At 42.0% G+C, this 14,636-nt stretch overlaps 1 protein-coding gene across 3 annotated transcripts in view; it reads right to left on the bottom strand.

Moving 5' to 3' along the window:
• Positions 1-14,636, bottom strand: part of BIN2 (bridging integrator 2) — a 43,965-nt gene that overhangs the window by 4,485 nt on the left and 24,844 nt on the right. For all 3 annotated transcript variants that reach the window (XR_004229454.1, XM_031937866.1, XM_031937867.1), the window contains exons 4-10: positions 14,269-14,363; positions 13,047-13,142; positions 10,318-10,425; positions 10,032-10,117; positions 8,528-8,603; positions 6,645-6,727; positions 2,088-2,784 (exon numbers count right to left, since the gene is read on the bottom strand). Coding sequence is in view for 2 of the 3 variants with exons in the window: in XM_031937866.1 (XP_031793726.1) it covers positions 2,088-2,784; positions 6,645-6,727; positions 8,528-8,603; positions 10,032-10,117; positions 10,318-10,425; positions 13,047-13,142; positions 14,269-14,363 (1,241 nt within the window). In the remaining variant the exon portion in view is untranslated. The remainder of the gene's footprint in view (positions 1-2,087; positions 2,785-6,644; positions 6,728-8,527; positions 8,604-10,031; positions 10,118-10,317; positions 10,426-13,046; positions 13,143-14,268; positions 14,364-14,636) is intronic.

Below are 14,636 nucleotides of genomic sequence, written 5' to 3'. Positions count from 1 at the left end.
AAACTAGGCACTGACCCACATTTACCACCGTACACCAAGATAAGATCAAAATAGGTTCATGATCTAGGCATAAAGAATAAGATTATAAATAAATTAGAAGAACATAGGATAATTTACCTCTTAGACCTGTGGAGGAGGAAGGAATTTGTCACCAAAGAAGAACTAGAGATCATTATTGATCACAAAATAGAAAGCTTTTGTACAAACAAAACTAATGCAAACAAGATTAGAAGCAATAAACTGGAAAACATTTTTACAGTTAAAGGTTCTGATAAGGGCCTAATTTCCAAAATATAGAGAGAACTGACTAAAATTTATAAGAAATCAATCCATTCTCCAATTGATAAATGGTCAAAGGATATGAACAGACAATTTTCAGATGATAAAATTAAAAGTGGTCAAAACCATTATTGATCAGAGAAAAGCAAATTAAGACAGCTCTGAGATACCACTACACACCTGTCAGATTGGCTAAGAGCACAGGAAAAAATAATGATGAATGTTAAAGGGGATGCAGGAAAACTGGGACACTGATACATTGGTGATGGAACTGTGAACAAATCCAATCATTCTGGAGAGTAATTTGAAATTATGCCCCAAAAGTTATCAAACTGTGCATACCCTTTGATCCAGCAGTGCTACTACTGGGCTTATATCCCAAAGAGATACTAAAGAAGGGAAAGGGACCTGTATGTGCCAAAATGTTTGTGGCAGCCCTCTTTGTAGTGGCCAGAAACTGGAAAATGAATGGATGCCCTTCAATTGGAGAATGGTTGAGTACATTGTGGTATATGAATGTTATGGAATATTATTATTCTGTAAGAAATGACCAGCAGGATGAATACCGAGAGGCTTGGAGAGAGTTACATGAACTGATGCTGAGTGAAATGAGCAGAACCAGGAGATCATTATATACTTCAACAACAATACTATATGAGGATTAGTTCTGATAGAAGTGGCTCTTTTCAAAGACGAGAGGATCAAATCAGTTCCAATTGATCGGTGATGAACAGAACCAGCGAAAGAACACTGGGAAATGAGTGTGGACCTCAACATAGCATTTGCACTCTTTCTGTTATTGTTTACTTGCATTTTTGTTTTTTCTTCCCAGGTTATTTTTATCTTATTTCTAAGTCTGATTTTTCTTGTGTAGCAAGACAACTATATAAATATGCACACATATATTGTATTTAACATATACTTTAACATATTTAAGATGCATGAGACTACCTGTCATCTAGGGGAGGGGGTGGAGGGAAGGAGGGGAAAAGTTGGAACAGAAGTTTTTGCAAGGGTCAGTGTTGAAAAATTACCCATGCATATGTTTTATCAATAAAAAGCTATAATAATAATTTTTTAAAAATTATATATAAAGAATTGTAAGCTCTTTGAGGACATCTTTGTCTTTGCAGTCCCAGCACTGAGCACAGTGCCTGACACATTAAAGGGCTTTTAATAAAGGCACATCAGATTGAATTGATTGTCAAAAGGCTAGCTGTTCTTGAACACTTCCTGGGATGAGAATCTCAGAGCCAGTTCTATTTTGGGAGGGCTCCAAGTGTTAAATTGGATATTTTTGGATGTTGAAAATTGTCAGAGTCAATAAAAGAAACCTCTCAGATTGAACCACAAACTTTTCCAGATCCTAATCCTGCTATAAAGAATAAATCTAATTTTTTCTTTCACATGACAGCTCTTAAAAAATACGAAGATGACCAGAAGAGCCTCAGTTTCCTCATCTGTAAAATGGGGACAACCATAGCATCTCCTTTTCAGGATCATTTTGGGAAGCCATGGGGTAGCATATGTACAAGGCTTTATATGCTTAAAGCTCTGTATAAATGCCACTAGATGATGATGATGATAATGGCAGCTGGGTGGTTGGGTGCATGGAATGTTGTGGTCAGACCCTCACCCCTGTGTGACCCTGGGCAGTCACTGCACCTGTCGCCTCCATTCACTGACTGTAAAAGGGGGCCAGCCCAGCCCCTCGTTCCCAGCATGGTGGAGGTGCTCGAGGCGCAGCGGACACTATGCTGACGCTCATTCCCTTCTGAGTCCCTCCATGACTGACGTGCCCCTCTCACCTGCCTGCCGGGTGGCGCAGGGAAGCGCTGCTCCAGGCTTCTGGCGCTGCTGTCCCCTGAGCTGAGGCCGGGTGTGCCAGCCCCGGGTGGCTCAGCCGGTTTGGGATCAGGGCAGGGCCCCGGGCCCTGGAGCGCGGGAGGAGATGCCTCACCAGCTACCATCACAGATTGGAAACTAGGCGCTCTCTCCCTTGGGCCTGATTCTTCATCCTTGGGAGAAGGCGGGACTCCAATGGAGACAGGGGCCGGGTCAGGAGGGGGTCCTCCGGCTTGCAGCTCGTCCTCAGCCACAGAAGAGGGCCGGGACCCAGCCGGGCCATTGCAGGGAGGCACAAACTTTTCCTCAACACTGGAGTGATCCTCGTCCCCTGTTTTCTCTTCATCAAAGGGGTCCTCTTGGAATTCAGGGAAATCTTCCTTCTGGGTGAGCTCCACAGCTGGAGCCTTTTCTTCTTCAGAGGCTGATTCTCTTTCCCTCTTCAAGGAAAGGAGGGAGGTGTTGGTGGAAGAAGGGCTTGTGGCAATGGGTATCGCAGGAGAGGGACTTCTGGGAGGGGGGCTTTCAGGAGACAGACTTCTAGGAGAAGAATCTGTAGGAGAAGGACAGCTGGGGGAGGCCAGAGGGCTGCCCTCCCCAGAGGTTAGGGAAATACTGGATCTAGGTATGGGAGATGAGATGACCAAGGAGCCTCGCTGCCTAAAAAAAGAAAAGCAATTGTTTTAAAAAGTCAGCCCCTGCAAGGAATGCTTCAGGCAGAAGAGAAACACTGTCCCTGTGCATTAGTCTTCTTTATTTTCTAAAAGGCTTGTGCCCCCAGTTTTCTGGTGATAGTTCCTCTCAGTCCACTCTTGCCACTACTACTTACAGAGGAAATTTTCACTTCATTGAGCGGGGAGGGAGGGTCTTACAATTAAGACATAGGTGTTGTCCCTCTTCCTACTGAAGGTAATATGGCTCCAAACCCCTTCTATTTCTTTGGTAATCCACGACAAACATACAACCCACCAGGCAACCACCGTTTATTTAAGTCAACTTCAGAGTCAAAAGAGACCTTGCTTTCCAGACTCTCTCATGTCAGAGGCAAAGAAAGGCCAAGTGACTTTTTTAGGAGAAACAGCTTTATCAGCTTTATAAAATATAAGGGAAAAAACATTCAACTGGGAGCCAGAGGTTGTAGGCTTGAGTCTCCAGCTCTGTCACCTATCAACTAGACTGGGAGCAAGTCCCTCAACTTTTGGGGTCCTCATTTTTCCTCTCTGCTATGATTCTGTGACTCATTCTTTCACTTCATCTGGAACAGAGTCTTTACATTTTCTTCCTTGATAATCTCAGGATCAATAAGGAAAGGGAGAGGGAACTGGCTCAGTTGTTGGGAGTAATGTAAGAGAATAAAGAAACATTGGAGAAAGATTGTGGAAGATCTCACTTTCCCTCCAAGGTACAGGGGAGCTATTGAAGGGCTTCTGAGCAAGGTGCAATACTATCAGACTGATGCTATTAAAATGACTAGCATGAGAGGGCAGAATGAATTGAAGAATTAAAGAGAAACTGAGGACTTGAGGCAGGGAGAACAGTTTAAAGGCTATTGTGAAATGGTTCTGCTCAGGCCTAATGAGAGCTGGGATAGGTAGTGACAAAGGCCATTCTAAACATTGAGAATTCTACTGGGAACTGGGTCATTTTTTCAATTTATACCTCCCTCTCCTCCACCAATGCCTAACAGGATGACTTCTCTGCACCTACTAAATGCTTAATAAGTGTTTTTTGCAGACAATCAAGGATGGGCCTCTGGCCTTAGAAGGTGCCCAAGTGATTTATCCTAAATCCTAAATCACTTTCAGTTTCTTCCCTAGAAAGAGTGGATTGAAGCAGATGATTTCCAAGGTCCTTTCAAGCTGTGTGATATACATAATATGAGTTATGAGCTCCCAGAGAAATGGGAATACATAATGTAATAACGAGAAATGGAATGTATGCCATTAAAGAAAGTTAAAATGGGAAAGGACAAATCAATTCATGGAGCATTTGTAATAGGTCCAACTGTATGCTGATCAGGCACCTGCACAAGCAATGCTCTGAGGATGCCTTTCCAAAGGTAGTTAATTTGGAGCCAGTTTTGTGCAGTGGAGAGGAAGGCAGCCTCTGAGAAGTAACCTGAGGGAAAGCTGGCTAACCAGGTCTCTCATTAAGAGACTGGAGGGCTTTGTTTGGCTGAGGGGGGGAGGAGGTAATGCTCATTACCTGGCTGTCCTCCCAGAGAGAACCTAAGGGTCATTTCCCAAAGGCAGTGGTGGTCCGTGAGGAGTATCTCTTATTTCTAATTTATACTACACTTTAAAAGCTATGGGAGGTTAATTTCATTCAACTGGTATTTATCAGGCCCCTACCCAGTCCAACCTCTAGGATTTGGCTTTAACCTCCCTTTCTAAATTTATTTTACTTCCCTTCCCAGGTAAACAATACATTCTAGCCAGATAAGATTATTCACCACTCCCTGAATAATACCCATCCCTAAAGCACGAGGAACTTCTCCCCCTCCATTTTTACCTGCCTAAAAATCCTATTTCTCATATTTCAAATGGCTTCTCCATGAAGCCTCCCCCAGGCCACGGCTTTTCTTTTGTTTCTTAGTATCCATTTCTTAATTTCCATATTAGATTGTAATAAAAAATAGTAGCTAAAATGCATGGTACATTTTATGTAGCTTATTTGTCCTTGGAAGGGAGGAGGTACCATAGATATGAGTATCTTCATTTACCGATGAGGACACAGACTTAAAACACTTTAAGTGACTGACCTCTAGCCACATAGCTAGTAGGCAAGCAAAAGCAGAATCCACACCTAGGTCTTTCCTATCTTGAGTCTGGGACAATGCTTTGAACATAAGTCATCCTCTGTAAATGTTGTTTTGATATAAAAGATAGATAGGAAAATGATAAATGGTCTCTGTCCAATAAATGACAATTTAGAGGGTATGTGTTGGGGAAAGTGCAAGGAAACAAAATAAAAAAGGGCAAGGGAAGGACCAGTTTTCATTGTACAGCATGGCTGTTTGCTAAACAAGTCTCCTCTTCCCTTGAAGGTTCTTCTCTGGTCACTCTGGCTCTTCTCTGAATCTCTGCAGTGCTTGCCATTTATGCCATCTATTTGGTTGGTAGCAAGCATTTCCTAATGTGGTTAGTCTGTCTGTAGGGCCACAGTTCCCTTTTAATGTCCTGACCCAGTTTCCCTAATTGTCCTATTCAGTTACTCTGCCTCAGGTTATAACCATTCCCTCTTAATGTTAGGATAAAGGTCTTATATCTTAGACCTTAGGCTATAATCATTCCCTCTAAATGTCTGATGGGATAAAGGTCTTTATCCATTTTAGACATCATTAGAATATCAGGAGCCTCTCAGGTACCTCCCCCATTATGTCACTGTTCTTGTTACCCTATAAAACAATCTTGTGTCTGACATTCACTGCCGGATTCTGGGAGGCGATAATCTCATTCAGCCTGGGATAGAACATGGATCCATTTGGTCCCAGTAAATCTCTCCACTTAATACTCTCTAATCTCCATCTTACTCAGTTTCTCCAGCATTACATATCTATTCCTCTCCTAGGGCCTCTTTGCCAGGGCAGAGAGGATAACCATATACATCATAGGTGCTTAGTTATATTTTTCAATAACAATGGTATTGATTCCATAAGAATGAGTTATGAGTTATGAGTTTGAAACAGGAACAGATAATGGGCCTGGCATGTTCACAAAAGCTTTACATAAAAGGTAGATCCTAGACTGAGTTTTGAAGAATGAATGGGATTATAGAAAATAGAGGGTGGAAGGGATAGAATTTTACCTGCTGCCAGCTAAATAATCCTCCCCTGCCTTTTATTTCTCTCCTCTGCCTCTCTCTCGTTCATATCCATCTCTCTGTGTGTGTACATGTGTCTCTCCTTTACTTCTCTCTCTCTCTCTCTCTCTCTCTCTCCCATCTCTGATTTTCCTCTTTCCTCTCTGTGTCTCTCTTTTACCTCATTAGAACAAAACTTTCCCCATGCTTATTCTTATCTGAGATCAGCCAACTTTCCTGCTCTGCCCAATTCTTCTGTTTTTTCCCTTACTTAGAATCATTTCATTCTGCCTGCCTGTCTTCCTTAAGTAAATATCTCAAGATAACCATGCTCGATTTGCAGACGGTTGAGTCTGAATTCTTTCAGAGATGACACTACAACTATTCCCCAGTACCCCAATATCTTTGACATACCCCAACAGAAGGGAACTATATGAGCAAAGGCACATAGGCCTTTGGATAGTGTGACTGGAGGGCAAAAAGGAAGTAACTCTTAAAGTAGCACTCTCTAGCTACTGGCATGAAGGAGTCACATAAAGGAATCTTATGTATCAACTTTGAAACACAATATGCAAATACACACACACACACACCCATCAACCCCCATCACAGGGAAGGCCATGACTTTGGACTGGAGGAAAGGGGGATGGGGATGAGGAAGGGACCCAGAAAAGACTCAGAGTTGATCCTGTGATAGAAAGACACCAAAGATGACTTACTTGGATACTCCCTTGACCACAAAGACTTTGCTGGAATATTGCTTCTCCAGTTTGCTCATCACTTCATATAGGTCATGGTTCAGCTACAGTGAACAAAAGAAAAAAGGAGGGAATGGATGTAACAGCTCAGCTTGAATACCCCCTTTCTTCTTCCCAACCCTGCTCCTTCTTTTCCTGAAAATTTATGGAATCACCTCATCTTTTAACAACTAAGCCCAGAGCCCTATCTGGTTAGCCCCAAGCTTCTCGATGGACATCACCTTTCTCTGGCTATGGTTAGGAAGCCCTAACAGAAGTGTGGAGACCAAATCTCCTCCCAGAAGCTCTCTCCCAGTAGAAGTTTCTGCAAAGAAGCCCGTGAGCCTTTGTTTCCAGATAAGGCCCCACCTTAGCCAGCCCACAGGGCTACTCTGGAGGGTCCCTTGCTCACAACCACTCTTCTGGTTCCCTAGTGGCTGCATGCTGCCTGTCCCTCAGGCTGGCAGCATGAGCCCTTCTTCCAAATGCCCTCTGATAACAGCATCAGTTAACTTTCCATTACCCATCTATGGTTTATCTATGTTGTCAATGGAACTTATTCAGGTGATATCTAATTCTGTGTTCTGGCTTCCTTCCTTCTGTGTCTGCTTTGAGATGAATAAGCAAATTCCACCTGGCTAGATGTCAACTTGTTAGAGATTCCTACTTCTGGAAGGCCCTTAGATTAGATGACTTTCCTTTGCTGCTTTTTTTTTTTTTTTTTTTTTTTTTTTTTTTAGCATACTCTAAAATCATCATTAATCCAAAGAAATCCTTTGCTCAAAAAGAGAAATTTCAATTTAGCATAAAGGAACAATAGCTGTCCCAAAGAGGGTTGGGCTTCCTCTGAACACCAGTGGTTCCTTAATACTGGAGTTGTTAAAGCAGAGGTCAGATACTAGGGTACTGCAGGAAAAAAAAAATTTCCCTATTAAAGGGAGAGGTTAGACCAGTGGCTCTCAAACTTTTGTTTTCATTATCTTTATCCTATTAAAAATTATTGAGGATATCTCCAAAGCGTTTTTGTTTATATGGATTATATTTATAGACATTTACCATATTGGAAATAAAAACTACTTATGAATTTGTAGATCCTCTAAAAGGGTTTCAGAGATCCCCAGGATTCTCTAAATCACCCTTTGAGAACCACTGGGTTAGACAAAGTGACCACTAGATCCCTCCCAACTCAACGGTTCTGTGACTGCCTCTGAGCAGGATGCAACAGGACCCTGGAGGAAGGCGAAGAAGATGTGGATTCAGATATAAAAGAATCTGAGAATTCTACAAGTAAGAAGATAAAAGAGATCATTTGGCCTTCTTCTACCTAGAAGGACTGTCCAAACCCAGCCTACTTACCAGAGAAACTCTCCCAAGATTTTAAGATTCACCTCTACCCAGCTGTAGATTTCAGACTTACCCATTTCAGTCTCCTCTAACCTTCTTTATTGGGAGGTTCTTCCATAGGCTGAGGCCTTTCCATCTGACTTATAGCAGAAACCTTTCATATGTATTATTATTTCACTGAGGGCAGGGCCTGTTTTCTACTTCAATTCCCAGTGCTCAGCACATAGTAAATACTTAATAAATAACAAATTACTTATTAAATGAAACCAACCCTAGATCCTCCCATTTGAGTGTTACTCTTTCTGGCCTGCATTTCTTCACTGTACCTGTATTTGTGGACATATGCAAGTGCTAGCATGGGTGGGTGTGTTCTTCTATGCAACTGAGCCAGGACACACTAATGCCATTTTGCCCATCAACAAAGAAAAATGGTCTTGGCAAACTCCCAGAGCATCCCCACAACTGTTCCCCTTCCCTCTTCCCCCTCCCCCTGGCACCTCAGTTGGCTGATGGCTTCTTACCTTGCTCATTTCCTTATAGAAAACATCTCTGAGGTTGGAGATGTTCTGGAAGATGGTCACATAGCAGCCAATGCGGCTAACGGGAACCAAACAGAGCCAGGCAAAGCAAACAGTGGGTGAGTATTCAGGAAGGAAGGGCTGATAGCTAATATTTATTTGTATAAATACCATCTTAAAAGATGGGAGAGGCTGCATGTTCTAAGGGAGAAAGCATTAGCTATGGAGTCGAAGCCCTGGATTTGAATCCTGGATAGGTCACTAACTAGTTCAGTGACAAGTCACTTCACTTCTAATGGAGCTCAAGTTTCTGGGTCTATAAAGTGTGTTCTCCATCCTGCAGGATTTTGTGAGAATTAAATGACTAATAATGACAGTCATTCATACTACCATAATTAGTGCTGTGATTTGCAAAGAGCTTTCCTTACAACCACTTGGATAAGATTGGTACCAGGAACATTATTCCTTCCATTTTTGAGATGAGAAAACTGAGATTTAAGAAGATGACTTATCTACAATCACAAAGTATTAATAGCTGGGATTTGAATTCAATCTATTCTTTTTTTTTCCCCAACCTATTTCTAAGCCCAAGGATCTGTGCTCCATAGAAAAGGCCATTCTCTACCCAGAATGCCACAAACCACTCCTACTTTATGTTTCAAGCTCAAGCATTCTGGGTAGGGTGGCAGTCAAATGATCACAGAGGGTGAGCACAGGGGAGAGGGTGGAATGGAGCACTTGCAGTCCAGGAACTCTGGCACCAAAAAAGGCTGCATTTCCAGTTTGATAGGATAATTTGCCCACCATGGAAGGTGGTATTCTTTTTTTTTTCTGTGATACTTGTGATCCACAAAGCCATGTGTGAAAATCAGTGTTATAAACTGAATCCCATTTTAAATACCTCAGGAGATCTCACAATCTCAAAAAACTCTAGTTCAATTAAATTTGATTCTATGCAAATTCTATTTAAAGAAATATTATACTTTTATAAAGTGAAGAGTCTTTCAAAATGCCTCCCTTTTTGTTATCTTTTATATTGATCGGGAAGTTCATGCTTGATTCTGTTTAAAGTAATACATTTGTACAAGAAACGATGCTATTAGCTAATGAAAATAGCATCGTTTCTTGTACCAATGTATTACGTTATTGCATTGCATTATCTATTTATTACTTTTTGTTTAAATTAATACATTGGTACAAGAAGCGATGCTATTATCATTAGCTAATTTTGAATGACATTTAAAAATGAATCAAGTTGCCCTCTTTTTTTTTTATCCTGAAAATCTTGAGAATTGAAAGGGACAGGATTTATTACAGATTTTTAAAAAAACCTGTTTACAAAGGTCACAAAGTGAATCAGTGGCAAGAGTTAATGAGGCCTCCAGGAGGCTCTAGCCAGCCAGGTTAGTGGGACTCTTTTCAGGTACACATCCTTGTGCAGAGGGCAACCCTGGTCTCCCCACTGCCACCATAATTTTGTACTTTTCCAGTTTCCTGGATCCTTTACCTGCTGTAGAGAATGGGCAGCTCTTCCCGTAGCTCCCGGTTTAGGTCCTCAAACACTGTCTGGGCTTTCTGGAACTCCTCCTCTGCCTGGGGGAGAGGGGAGAGGAGAGGTCAGACCGTTGAGCCTGTGGCCCCTGCCTCCCACTCCTACCTAGGAGCCACCACACTTAAGTTTCCCTCCCAGACCCTTCTCTCCCTAACTCAGAATTTCCAGAGGACAGATGGGAAGAAAGGATGGGCTAAAACTCTCATCCAGCCCCCAGATTTGGGGCCTCTCTTCTTGTTACCTTGAGGATTTTAGCCTCATCCTTCTTCTTGGCATTCTGCACGGCCTCGAGGTGGTGGCGGGTACTGTCATAATCTACCAGTTTCCGGCCTCGCTTAGAAATTCTCTCCTGGTCCAGAAAAGAATGAATGACAAAGAAGTGAAGCAGAGCCAAAGAAACAATATGCAAAGCAACTATAACAATGTGGATGGAAGGAAATGAAACAACTCCAACTAAATCAAAAGTAAACATAACAAAATTATAAAGATCGAGTAGGATTCAATGAATAGACATAAGAAGAAGGACCCTGAGCCATCCCTTGGTGGAGGGGGTGGGGAGAAGGGGGAGGGAGGTCCTCAGGACTATACATAGCACAGTTGTCGAACTTTTTCAACGCATTGACCAGTTGTGCTGATTTTTTCCCCTCTCTTAAAAGATTATTTGTCTTTAAGACAAATCTTTATTTCCTGGATCTTTATTTCGTGGGCCCCTACTTGAATTCCTTGCATTGATCAAATTATCATGACTCAAATTATTGTATTCAATCAGAAGGCCAAGTTATGATGTTATGATGTCAACTTACAAAGAACCTACTTGCACCCTACTACTTTGCTAACTCTTTCTAGGGTCAGCCTGCTTACTGGTGTCACAATTGCTAACTTCTTTAGGAATTTAGCTAGGAACTGCCTGCTTTATGTCAGCAAGTTCATTAGGAACTTTGCCTGTCTTATGTCTTGTTATAGCTAGTTCATTAAATCTATTCCTCCTTGCTAATTGCTAAAACTCCCTTTTGGGATATTATAAGATAATTAGCCCACTGCCAACAGCACAATAAAATCTTTGCCTCTTGATTCAGAGATGGTCTAATGCTACAAATTCTTTTGACACATCTCACAAAACTGGTTCAAAAACCCAGTACATTGGAGGATTCAATGCCTGCACCCCATCTGATGGTCCATATGAAAAGTCATGGAAATCCAATATATTTTGGGGAGTTTAGAAGGTCAGTAGCCCCATACTCCAGTGAGTCTTGCGACTCTGACCTAAGGCAGTCCCAAATCCAAGTCTAACATTAAATCAAGCCTTGAATTTAAATATAGTTTCTCTTGGACTCAGAGGGTTGTACTAAATGATCTTCAAAGTCCTCTCTCGCTATAATAGATCTTATGAAAACTTTAAGAGAGCTTATCCCAACCCATATCCTGGGAGTATAAACCATGGCCTCTAGAGGTTTTTAGACAAATAAAAATTTTTTTCAAATTAGTATATGAACTAATAGGGCAGTGGGGCCAAACCATTACTCACTGCCACTGATGGATAGTTGTCATCTTGAAAGGTAGCATGGCCCAGTAGATAGAGTGTCAGGAAGAACTAGGTTAAAATCCCACTTTCAATACACACTAGCTGAGTGATGGTAGACATATCACTTAATATTTCTAAGGCTATACAGGTGCTCCCTGTAAGAACTATCCTGCAGTATGTTTGTGAGACTGAAACGAGATCCCTGACATAAAGTGTTTTATACATCAATTCCTGTCATTGTTAGCTAGCTGACAATTAGCATAATGATGCTTCAATAACATGGCTTTCTGACCAGGTGTCCTGAAAATACCCACATTCCTCTGCCTGGAACCACAGGCTATAACCTGGGGTAGAGGGAATTCTATGGAAATGTGGCTAGCACTACTCTCTCTGACAAGTGCATCTTTATTCTTTTTTCCTAGGTCCCCCCTTCCAATCTAATTTCCCTTCCTCTCTTCTTATATTCCTTTCCCTCTATACTCTATTCTTTCTTTCTCTCCTGCCTGTATCCCAGAACTGGAAATCAAAGAATTCAGGATTTAGCTAGGATCTTCATAATGATTCACTGAAGTGTTTCCTCACACTAATTAAGCCCCAGAATGTCTTCAGCCTTGGAAATGGTGGACTTGTGGGTCAAGGCAAAGGGGGTAATTCAGCCACTAACAGTGGAGCAAGGTAAGAGAAATTAAAGCTACCTTAAAATGGACAATATGAAAAACATTTTGATAAAGCATAAATTCATATGTTAATACTTGATTGAGGACAATACTGCTAACATCAACCTTTTCTTAGGGAACCTCTATTCTTACCACATAGATATGTGTTCTTTCACACAGTTTCACACAGTTAAACCCCCCAATTTAGTGAAGAGAAAACAGAGGGCCAAAGAGGTGAATGCTCTCCTCTAGAGCCACAGAGTTTGAATTATAATACTGGTCTCTTTTTGCCCTAAACTGTTGTAGACTCCAAGGGGCTTCTCTGACCCAACCCAACATTAAACCAAGTTTTAAATTTAAATATAACCTCATGTCATCTTTAACTCTCCAATCTAACCCCAATCCTTCAGTCCTAGCCCTTCCTCTAATCTTTGCCTGAAACCTACCCCTCTGGCCCCAATCTAACTCTTTCCCCCACATCAGAACTCTCCTGGTGCTTTGTACTCCTCTTAGGATCCCTCATGCCCTATTCTGGCTTGTTTGTGCAATGGTCTTCTCTTCCCTACTAGATTATAAGCTTTTTGAAGAGCTATAAGGTTATAGGATCAGAAGATGACAGGATTTGGAGCTGGAGGGACTTTAGAAGTCATCTAGTGATATTTACTTTTGAAACTTTGGCACTTGGTCCACATTAAGGAGGTGCTTAATAATGTAGCCTTGGGCCTTGATCTTCTGTTCTGACCTGCCTCACTTTGGACCCTAACTCTGACATTAAGCTGATGAAACAGATACCTTAACTTCGCTGAACTGGCAAATGTAGTTCTCCATAGTTCTCACGACCTGGTCAGCCAGTTTCTCTTCATAGTCTTCCCAAAGGAGATTATTATTCTGTGGGGAAGAACATGGAGGTGAAGGGGTAGTTTGCTGAGAATGTCCAGCATCCTTTTCTTCAGTAGCACCCACCCACTAAGTTAATACCCTTGGGTGATGTTGGGCAGTCAACCCCCTGCCTTGAATTGTGTATCATATTTTGTTTTGGCTTCTGTGGGGGAAGATCCAGAGGGAAAGAGACAGAGAATCCCTGCCCTCTGCCCTTTCCTAATCTGAGAGAGAAGATGAATTATACTAACATAGGGAAAATGACCTCCAGCAACTAATTTTGGGAATGAAGGAAGAATTGAAAAGGAGAATTTGATGAAGTTAGTTTTCAGAGGCTTCCTGAAGGAAGAATTCAGACAAAAGAAAAGGATGGGTTTTGGAAAGGATGGTTAAAGACCAGATAAATGACATCTATAGATGATAATAATTTTCAATATTCCAATGGTGCTCTGATCTCATATATGTGAGCATGTCCTCCAATGGTGCAGGCCTCCATCACCCAGGTTTGCTTCTCTACATCCTCCCATTAATCCCAGGGACCTTCTCAAGCTTTCTTTGCAGTGTAACCCATCAAAACCCTCATTTTATCTAAGAAAGTTTCAGCTTTCCCTCTCTCTCTCTCTCTTCCCTCCATATTGAGCCTGGCATTTTTACTGGCGAGAACTAAAAAGGAGTGCTCTTAGTTCTCTTTAGCCTTGACTGAAGCTGAGAGTTCCAGCCTGGTCCAAACTTCCAGGGAGGAGAGCAGCGAGTGAAGGGAGAAAGCAGTTATTGGCAAAGGGCCAGTGAAGAGGGAACAGTGGTGTTTTCTGTGAGCTTCCCAGGCATCTCCAATCCTGTAAACTTTCAAAATCCTTCCCTTGTCGCCCTGCTTGACAATGCCCTCTCTTCTCTCTGACCTCCCCTAGCCCTTGGCTCTGGACTTCTCCAGAACCCTGCTCATGTAACCTCATGTGTTACAGTGATTTCTCTTTGTGTCTCATTCTCCTGCTGGATATAAGCTCCATGAAGGCAGGACCGTGACCATGTCTTTCACAATCTCTTTCTATCCCCCTGGGCTTGGCCTGTCATGTTTACAAAGGGAGATGTTGAATGAATGATGGCGGTGTCCTTGGCCCCACATTTCCCTCATTACCGCTGCAATGACTTTCAGGTCCCTGTAACCCTCCCATTCAGAGCTGTAGATCTCCTGTAGAGTCTGGGACAGTCTCATCGAGCTGTCGTGCATCACTGCAAGAAAAGAACTCAGTGTTGGTAAGAGGTTTCATCCCCAAATTCATTCCACTGATTATACAAATGATATGCAAATCATAGTATCATTAGGTGATCTCAGAAAACACCTAGATGGTTTTGGGATGTTCAAAATTATTCTAACTAATATAACTAAATCTCAAGATGTTAGGCTCTGGGATGATGCTGGAAGCAGACAGGATATGGGAAGGCAGGAATTTTGGTAACATTATATAAACCAAAAGAATCTCTGATTTTGTGCCTTCTCCCACA

The sequence above is a fragment of the Sarcophilus harrisii genome, chromosome 5, assembly GCF_902635505.1.
Source record: "Sarcophilus harrisii chromosome 5, mSarHar1.11, whole genome shotgun sequence".
NCBI classification, from domain to species: Eukaryota; Metazoa; Chordata; class Mammalia; order Dasyuromorphia; family Dasyuridae; genus Sarcophilus; species Sarcophilus harrisii.
Note: the sequence above shows the minus strand (reverse complement) of the source record. Positions and strands in the feature narration are given on the sequence as shown.